The 10,257-nt window shown below is 38.4% G+C and overlaps 1 protein-coding gene across 1 annotated transcript; it reads left to right on the top strand.

Moving 5' to 3' along the window:
• Nucleotides 1–1,134: 1,134 nt before the first annotated feature.
• LOC105118590 (probable LRR receptor-like serine/threonine-protein kinase At3g47570) lies at nt 1,135–9,738 on the top strand. Its single transcript, XM_011016564.1, has 4 exons — nt 1,135–2,056; nt 6,877–8,656; nt 8,933–9,367; nt 9,459–9,738. The coding sequence occupies exons 1-4, from the start codon at nt 1,172–1,174 to the stop codon at nt 9,464–9,466; spliced, it is 3,108 nt and encodes a 1,035-aa protein (XP_011014866.1). The 5' UTR covers nt 1,135–1,171; the 3' UTR covers nt 9,467–9,738.
• The last annotated feature ends 519 nt before the right edge of the window (nt 9,739–10,257 follow it).

Here is a 10,257-nt window from a genome sequence, read left to right as displayed (position 1 = left end):
AATGAGAGGATACCATAGCTTCCGGCCAATTTGCCTATCATCCTCAATATCATGCCCACTTCAACTTCATCGGCACATCAAATCATACAGTGATTGACGGCTGATCTAACTGCATAATGGCTGAAATGACAAAGCAGTTATCCCATGTGTGTGGAAGTGTTCGTTTGCTAATGTGATACTAGCTGTCTGATTTTATAAAAATATTTTTTAATTAAAATTATGTTAATATAATATTTTTTAACTTTTAATATTAATAAATTAAAACAATATATAAACATTTAAAAAATATCTTGTGACCTATCTTTACGAGAGTATGTGTTTTCATGGTTTTTGTTTTCAAAAAAGTAAAATAAAAGCTTTGCTAGCCTTGATTAAATCTATAGTTATTGTACATGATCCTATGTCTTATTTGGACTACGGATCGGGTCAAGAGTATATCAGTGTTAATTCGATTTTATTTTAAGATAATATATTTTTTAATATTTTAAAATAACTCAAACTATATTGTTTTGAATATAATTATTTAAAAAAAATTAAATGAATTAGAGTTGAACAAACTGACTTTCACTCAATTTTGTTTATGTGTGTGTATATATAAAATAACAATTAATCATTGTGTATATATTGTTTAATTTAGTTTTGGAATCAATTATCATACATTTGAAATTCATTCCTGACCTCTAAAAATGAATTTTTTCTGAAATTTTATTCTAAATTTTCTAAAATCGATTCCTACTCTGTAAAAGCAATCCTTACCCTCTTAAATTGAGTTCCAGTATCTTTTTTTATATCAACTCATGTCTTATCACCTTGAATTCTTACCGTCTTGAATTTTGTTCCAACTGTTTGAAAATTAAGGGAGTGAAATTTGGAAATCATTTGTCTTGTGCGCATGATTCCTGGTCCACATTAGTGGGGAGATTTCTTGCAGTTTTTGCACGGTAGAAAACGTGTTCATGGGAGCTCGCCTTCATTTCCTGATAACAATTACAGCGTTGTGGAAAATTTCACTCCCCACTTGTGGAAAATTGTGGCTCGCACTTGTGGAAAATGTTGTTGAATTTACACTAGCACTTTCCATATATATATATATATATATATAAGAGCACTTTAGGCATATTTTTAATACTTGAGCTCTAAGATCCATCACATAAAAATAAAGCAAACAAGCATGAGTTTGTGGTTACTTTTCTTGCAAGTGACTGTTTTCTGTTTTTCCGTCACCTTACAAGGAGGAAATGAGACAGACAAACTCTCTTTGATAGCTTTCAGGGCTCAAATTGTCGGAGATCCCTTCGGAGCAATGAACTCGTGGAATGAATCAGTACACTTCTGCGAGTGGTCAGGTGTTACATGTGGACGTCGGCATCAGAGAGTTGTAGAGCTTGACCTTCATTCTTATCGACTGGTGGGCAGCCTATCTCCCTCCATTGGCAACTTGAGTTTTCTCAGGGTGCTAAACCTGGAAAACAACAGCTTCGGCCACAATATCCCTCAAGAACTGGGTCAATTGTTTCGGCTACAGATGTTGAGACTAGGGAGCAACTCTTTTGGTGGTGAAATCCCAGTCAACATTTCACGTTGCTCGAATCTCCTGAATCTTGATTTGGAGCGTAACAATCTTACTGGTAAGCTTCCTGCACTACTTGGATCATTATCAAAATTGCAAGTACTCATTTTTAGAAGGAACAATCTGGTCGGTGAAACACCACCTTCATTCGGAAACCTTTCATCTATCAACGAAATTCGTGGAGCATTCAACAATTTGCAAGGAAGTATTCCAAATACTATAGGGCAATTGAAAAGGCTAAAAATCTTTTCATTTGGTGTAAATAATTTGAGTGGTACAATTCCTCCTTCCATATTCAATCTCTCTTCTCTTACTAATTTCGGTGTGCCAATCAATCAACTTCATGGGAGTCTGCCCCCTCATTTGGGCATAACTCTTCCAAATCTTGAAGTCCTTCTACTTCACACCAACCTTTTCAGTGGTGTAATCCCAGTGACACTATCTAATGCCTCAAGTCTCTCTAATATTGAAATTTCATCCAACTTCTTCATGTTGGGAAAACTCGGAACAACCGGACACCAATTTACCCGGATCAATTCAGCGGAATACAATTACAATTCACAAGTCCCAATTCTTTCCCTCTTTGTGCAGTAAAACATAATCAAACAATGATGAAAAAATAATGCAAATAATCACAAAATCAACACCAAGATTTTTAACGTGGAAAACCCGATGCGGGAAAAACCACGGGACCGTAGTCCACCTAAAAACTTCCACTATCAACAAATAATGGGTTCACAATCATTCTTCCTCAGATTCAACTAAGGGATACAACATATATATCATCAAGAACAACTTATTCTCGGATTACAACAAGATTAAAGGAGAATTATTTGAGAAAAACTCACAAAACTGACAGCCCCGTTTTCTGTCAAAACGGCCAGCTTCCACACCACCAATCTTCGATCCAACCGTTCAGAATGAAGATCAACGTGTCTAGAAGCTGCTGTCAAAATCTCAGCCCGATCCAACGGTGAACGAGCTGGAAATCAAAGAAAGAATGAAGGCTGCTCTGCTGCCTTTTCTTCTCTTTTTCTCTCTTGATTTTCTTCTCCTCTCTTCTCTTTTCAAATCTTGTGCTACAGTACCCGAACCACTTAATTTTAAAGTGGTCAGCTGCCTCTCTTCTCATTAAATGTGGTGGTCCCACTATCACATGGTGTGGGACCATACACAACAAATCTCCCCCTCACACACCATGTGAGGAATTCGCCATACCGGCGATCAATATGTAAAATTCAATTTAGGAGGCTCTAACAAGCCTGCTTCCTTTCTGCAAAACTCAAACTTCTCTCTCGGTAGAGGTTTGGTCATCATGTCAGACACGTTGTCATCAGTATGGATCTTCTCAACAACGAATGACTTCATCTCCATAGCATCTCGAATCCATTGATATCTAACCTCAATGTGCTTTGATCGAGAGTGAAAAGTAGGATGCTTACTGAGATGGATTGCACTTTGACTATCACAGTGCAATACAAAGTTCTCTTGAACTAGGCCAAGTTCATGCAAGAACTTCTTCATCCATAACAACTCTTTGCCCCCTTCAGTAAGAGCAATATATTCGGCCTCTGTAGTGGATAATGCAACACATTTTTGCAACCTTGATTGCCATGAGACTGCTCCCCCTGCAAACTTCATCAAGTATCCTGATGTGGACTTTCTAGAATCAACATCACCAGCCATATCTGCATCTGTGTATCCATCCAACATAGGTTTATCATTACCAAAACATAAACCAAAACTAGAAGTACCTTTGAGATACCTGAGTATCCATTTCACTGCTGACCAGTGTTCTTTACCAGGATTGGAGAGGAACCGACTAACCACACCAACTGCATGAGCTATATCCGGCCTTGTGCAAACCATGGCATACATCAAGCTACCAACTGCGGATGCATAAGGAACCTTTTTCATCTCATCTTTTTCTTCATCACTTGAAGGACACTGCTTAGAACTTAGTTTAAAGTGGCTTGCAAGTGGAGAACAAACAGGTTTGGAGTTGCTCATGTTGAATCTCTCAAGTACCTTTTGAACATATCTCTCCTGAGATAGCCAAAGTTTTCCCTTCTTCCTGTCACGTGTGATCTTCATACCAAGAATCTGTTTTGCTGGTCCCAAGTCTTTCATTGCAAAAGACTTGCTCAACTCTTCCTTCAACATCTGAATCTTCTTAGCATCATGGCCAACAATCAACATATCATCCACATACAACAAGAGAATAATAAAGTTTCCATCTGGAAACTTTTTCATAAATACACAATGATCAGAAGTGGTCCTGTCATAACCATGATCCACCATAAAAGAATCAAACTTCTTATACCATTATCTTGGAGCTTGCTTTAACCCATATAAGCTCTTTTTCAACTTACAAACTAGCTGCTCTTTACCTTTTGCTTCAAAACCTTCAGGCTGCTCCATGTAGATCTCCTCATCCAAATCACCATGGAGAAAGGCAGTTTTCACATCAAGTTGTTCTACTTCAAGATTCAAACTAGCAGCTAAGCCAAGCACAACTCGGATTGAAGACATCTTGACCACTGGTGAAAAGATTTCTTCAAAATCAATACCTTTCTTTTGTCCGAAGCCTTTCACAACCAATCTTGCCTTGTACCTTGGTTGTGAGCAATGTTCATCAATTTTCAACCTGAACACCCATTTGTTCTTGAGTGCTCTCTTACCTTTAGGAAGCTTCACTAACTCAAAGGTATGGTTTTCATGCAAGGATTTCATCTCTTCTTGCATTGCTTTCAACCACTCACTTTTCTTCTCATGTGACATAGCTTCATCAAAGCATTCTGGCTCTCCCCCATCAGTGACCAACACATACTCATGAGGAGAATATCTGGTGGAAGGTTGGCGAGGTCTAGCTGACCTACTCAATTGTGGCTCATCTGAAGCTTCCTGCATAACCTGTTCAGGAATAACATCAACATCATCATTAGTTGCTTCAGGATCACCAACTAATGGCTCAATAAGAGAACCACCACCACCATCATTTTGCAAGTCTCCCCCATGATTAGCAGGCATTAAAGGTAACTGTGGAGTAGGTCTTGGATTTGAATTAGTTGGAATAAAAACAGTGAACTCTGTTTTCTCCTTTTGTTCAAAGTCTTCAATGGTTTGATCTTCAAAGAAGATAACATCTCTACTTCTCACAATTTTCTTCTCCTTTGGATCCCATAACCGATAGCCAAACTCATCATCTTCAGAGCCCAAGAAAATGCACTGCTTTGTCTTGCTGTCAAGCTTAGACCTTTCATCTCTAGGAACATGTACAAATGCCCTGCATCCAAACACTCTTAAGTGTGCATAAGAGACATCTTTTCCTTTCCAAACTCTATCTGGAACATCAAATTCAAGAGGAACTGATGGAGAAAGGTTGATCATTGCAACTGCAGTCTTCATTGCCTCACCCCAAAAAGACTTAGGCAGCTTTGCATGAGAGAGCATACATCTAATTCTTTCAACAATGGTTCTGTTCATTCTCTCAGCCACTCCATTCTGCTGTGGAGTCTTAGGAACTGTCTTCTCCAACTTGATACCATGTTCCCTGCAGTACTTCTCGAAAGGACCCCTGTATTCACCACCATTGTCAGCTCGAACACATTTGAGCTTTCTACCAGTTTCTCTTTCAACTCTGGCATGGAAATCCTTAAAGACATCAAGCACCTGATCTTTGGATTTCAAACAAGTGGCCCAAATTTTCCTGGAGTGATCATCAATAAAACTAACAAAGTACAATGCACCCCCAAGAGACTTGTCAATCATAGAGCAAACATCAGTATGAACTAAATCAAGAACATGTGATCTTCTATGTGAAGGTGATCTTTGAAATGCAACTCTGTGTTGTTTGCCAACTAAACAATGAGTACATGTGTTCAAGTTCATACCTTTTAATGGAAGGTAGTTCTTCTTGGCAAGGATGCCAAGGCCTTTCTCACTTAAATGTCCAAGCCGCTTATGCCACAGATCAGTAGAGCAATCTTCAATTGCATTCACCTCCCCTTTGATCACCTTGGCTTGTGACATGTAGAGACCCATTTTCTTCCCTTTAGCAACAATCAGGGAATTTCTGGAAAGCTTCCATTTACCATCTCCAAAGTAATTGTGATAGCCTTCTTCATCAAGAGTACCTGTAGAGATCAAGTGTAGGCGCATATCAGGCACATGCCTAACATCTTTGAGTAGCAACTTGCACCCAGTATTGGTTTCCAACCAAATGTCTCCAATGCCCACAACACTAGCCATCCCTTGATTTCCCATCCTAACTTAACCAAAGTCACCAGCAGTGTAGGATGTGTAAAAATCACGTCGGGGTGTAACATGGTAAGAAGCTGCTGAATCTGCAACCCAGGTGGTATCCTGACATGCAAGATTAACACAACCATCATCACAAACAATGGCAACATCACCATCATATACAACTGCAGCTGTACCATTCTCTTCATTCTTGTCTTCATCTTTACCCTTTTTATCTCTTTTATACTTTCTGCAATCCTTTTGCATATGCCCAGGCTTGTCACAATAATAGCACTTAAAACCCTTCCTTGACTGAGATCTTCCTCTTGGCTTCCATTTGCCTTTTCTATTGCTGGATTCTCTATCTTGCTTGCTGTGAGAGAACCTGCTTGGACTTCTCCCTCGACTTTCTGTAACAAGTGCATGAGACTCAGAAGTGCTTGTGCCTTTCCTCCTCTTCTCTTCATTGAGGATACAATCCTTCACTGTTTTCAAAGTGATCTTCCCATTCGGAGTAGAATTGCTAAGTGATACCACCAAAGTCTCCCAACTATCCGGCAATGAACTCAGTAGGATTAGTGCTTGCATTTCATCAGCTAACTCCAGATTCATCAATGACAACTGATTCAAGAACCCTTGGAATACATTTATATGCACTGAAGCATCTTCACCATCTCTATACTTCAAATTCACAAGGTCTCTAATTACAAAAACCTTGTTTTGTGCACTCTCCTTAGCAAATGTTTCTTCCAACATCTTCCAAACTGTATAACAGTCATGTTCTTGAGAAATATGATTAATGGACTTAGAAGATACCCATTTTCTAACATTAGCAGTAGCCTTTCTATTTAGTCCATTCCATTTTGCATCATCCATATCATCAGGCTTTATTCCTTTACATTCAATCGGCAAAGCCAAATCATTGCAATATAAGTGATCCTCCATCATTGTTTTCCATAGAAAATAATTTGAGGAAGTAAGCTTTATCATGCCCGAATCTTCCTTTTCCATTTTAACTGCACAAGAAATTTAATCTGCACAACCAGTGCTCTGATACCACTTACTTCACTGGGTTAGTTCCTACCTTAGTAGGAAGCTTGCCTAATTTGAGGTTCCTGTCAATTTACTACAATGTTCTTGGAAATGGTGAGGACGATAACCTAAATTTTCTCTACCCCCTTGCAAACAACACCATTTTGGAAATTTTGCTTATACATAATAACAATTTTGGAGGAGCGCTGCCTGAAATACTTGGCAACTTCTCCACAAAGCTGAAATCCATGATATTCGGAGGAAATCAAATACGTGGAACCATTCCAAATGGGATTGGAAATCTCAGAAGCCTGGTTGCGTTGAGCTTCGAAGCAAATCAATTGACAGGCATTATACCAAGTTCTATCTGTGAGCTACAAAATGTCGGTAATTTGTATCTTAATACAAATAAAATCTCAGGAAGTATCCCATCGTCAATAGGAAATATGACTGCTTGCGTTGATGTTGATTTATCACTCAACAATTTACAAGGAAGCATCCCGTCGAGTTTTGGAAATTGCCAGAACTTGTTGGCTCTGACTCTCTCTCACAATAATTTGAGCGGTCCTATACCCAAAGAAATCACAAGTATTACATCCTTGTCATTGTATTTAAATCTGTCAGCAAATCAGCTGACAGGTTCTCTTCCCTTTGAAATAGGTAAGCTAGAGAATCTTGGTAAGCTAGATGTTTCTAAAAACAGGTTATCAGGAGAGATTCCCCTTGGTCTTGGCAGCTGCACCAGTTTGGAGTTTTTGGATTTGGGGGAGAATGTTTTCGAAGGGTTCATTCCCAAGTCTTTGAGTTCTTTGAGAGCACTTTACGCTCTTGATCTCTCTCATAACAACTTGAGTGGCCAAATTCCAGAGTTCCTGGGAGACTTTAAGTTGTTAAAGAGTCTGAACCTGTCATTTAATGACCTTGAAGGTGAGGTGCCCATGCAAGGTGCCTTTGGCAATACTAGTGTGGTTTCCATTACAGGAAACAAGAAGCTTTGTGGAGGTATACCTCTATTGAATCTGCCTAGATGCACAACCAATGAGTCTGTAAAGATGAAATCTTCAATCAAGAAGATACTGATCATTGCAATGTCTGGTGGATTTCTCGGAGCAATTTTATTGACTTCATCCGTGCTTTGCTATTGCTTGAGAAAAACAAAAGGTAATCCTGCTTCTACATCTTCTTGGGGGAAATCATTTAGGAGAGTGGCGTACCAAGATCTTCTCCGAGCAACGAATGAATTCTCTTCGGCCAATTTAATTGGTGTTGGTAGTTTTGGCTCTGTCTATAAAGGAATCCTTCCTCCGGATGGAATGGCTGTTGCGGTGAAGGTACTTAACCTTCTACGAAGAGGAGCTTCCAAGAGTTTTTTGGCAGAATGCACAGCCTTGATCAACATTAGGCATCGAAATCTTGTTAGAGTAATAACTGCGTGCTCTAGCACTGATTTTCAAGGTAATGATTTTAAGGCTGTAGTTTATGAGCTTATGGACAATGCAAGTCTAGAAGAATGGTTGCATTCGACTCATCATCAGCCAAACAACGCACATGAGCCGAGAAGTTTGAATCTCACTCAGAGGTTGGACATTTCAATTGATGTGGCTAAGGCGTTCGACTATTTGCACCATCACTGCCACACGCCTATTGTTCATTGTGATTTGAAGCCGAGCAATGTTCTGTTAGATGGTGACATGATTGCTAGTGTTGGAGACTTCGGATTAGCAAGGCTTCAACCAGAAGTTTCCGGTCAATTATCTTCTGATCAGACCAGCTCTGTTGGTTTAAAAGGCACCATTGGCTATGCAGCACCAGGTAAGATCACAAGAATTTCATTGCTTTTGACTGTTTCAATTTTTTAGTTTGTCATCCGGTTCTAAGCCAGTTAAATTTTCTGAAAGCTTTCAAACAAACAAAGCTAAGTTTCCATTTGGTCAAACATCAACATGATCACAATTTAGCTTTATTTTCTTTGTTTTCAATGGAAACATCAACCCTTTTGAAAGTATTTGCGCATTTTATTTCCTTACGTGTCATACATTAAGAAATGAAGCCATTAGATTTTTATAAAGTGAATTTCTTGAATTGCAGAGTATGGTATTGGAAGCGATGTGTCTACTTATGGGGATGTGTACAGCTTTGGCATCTTGTTGTTGGAGATGTTTACAGGCAAAAGACCTACAGACGACATGTTTCAAGACGGACTGAACCTTCACAATTACGTTGAAAAAGCACTGCCTGGACGTGTTACAGAAGTTGTGGATCCGATGCTTTTCAGAGAATACGAGGAAAGAAGTCGTGCTCAATCCTCCTCCTCTCATAGAAATAGGATGAACCATATTGAGAGCGGCAAAATCTTGGAATGTCTGGTTTCAATTCTGAAGGTGGGAATTTCTTGTTCTGCCGAGCTGCCACCAGAGAGGATGAATATGAGCAATGTTGTGTCTGAGTTGCAGCGGATTAGGGACTCTCTTTCTCGAAGCATGATGCGTGGACAGCATGAAATTGTTTCGGTACGGTCACAAGGTAAAGCTCCATAATTAGAATACAAATCCTACTCCTGAACGAACCAATTAAGATTATTAATGATTCCTAACACTGTCGTCTCATTCTGTAGATTGGTAAATGAGAACCTCATCTGTTCAAGGAGTCAAAAAATTATCTTAATATTCATGGAAGGAGTGGCGTTGCCGATGCATATGGTTATCTTCCGGCATTTTCCATTTAAGTTTATATCCTCTATGCATATATTTGCTCAAAAAGTGCACAAGTGTATTGGACATTAGCACTTTTAACATATATTACGGACTTGTGGTAATAAATTTTCTTGTATTGTAATAATTTCTTGATAGAAATTTATGAAGTTGTTATGGTATTGCACTAGAAGCTTTTGTCCATCTCTCATGATTGCAATCTATATATGCATTTAAATTCGTTGTCAAGCAGAGTTATAAGTTTTCGGTACTTAAAAAGGACCATAACCATACATTGATCCCACGTCTACGGAGGTACGAGAGTCAGGATAGTGTTCTTAAACTAAACCGAATTGACTGATCCAGCCAAAAAATCGATGAACATATGTTTGCTAAAGATTTTACATCACATACAAAGTTATTATGGGATCAAGATGCATGTGGAATAATCCTATAAATGTACAGCATCAGTCGGCAAGTTTACTGAATTTGCAATCCGATCCCTTAATATGCTAAATTTACGGTCTAATCACAATATTAAAATAATTTTATAAAATATAAATTAAAGCTTTATTATTAGGTAATTAAAGATTACAAAATAAAATTAAAAAAAAAATAAAAAATAAAAATTAATTTCTAATAAATTAAATATTAAATGATGATATTTTAAAAAAATAAAAAATACCAAAAACAACTTATATTAATCTTTTGATGAGCATGCGA

Source organism: Populus euphratica, unplaced genomic scaffold (genome assembly GCF_000495115.2).
Source record: "Populus euphratica unplaced genomic scaffold, PopEup_1.0 scaffold2046.1, whole genome shotgun sequence".
In the NCBI taxonomy this organism is placed as follows: Eukaryota; Viridiplantae; Streptophyta; class Magnoliopsida; order Malpighiales; family Salicaceae; genus Populus; species Populus euphratica.
Note: the sequence above shows the minus strand (reverse complement) of the source record. Positions and strands in the feature narration are given on the sequence as shown.

Excerpts from the sequence above, each read along its gene's own strand:
- LOC105118590 (XM_011016564.1), top strand. The coding sequence starts at position 1,172 with ATGAGTTTGTGGTTACTTTTCTTGCAAGTGACTGTTTTCTGTTTTTCC. Across the intron at positions 2,057-6,876 it reads TTGAAATTTCATCCAACTTC|TTCACTGGGTTAGTTCCTAC; the intron begins TTCATGTTGGGA and ends GATACCACTTAC. Across the intron at positions 8,657-8,932 it reads CATTGGCTATGCAGCACCAG|AGTATGGTATTGGAAGCGAT; the intron begins GTAAGATCACAA and ends CTTGAATTGCAG.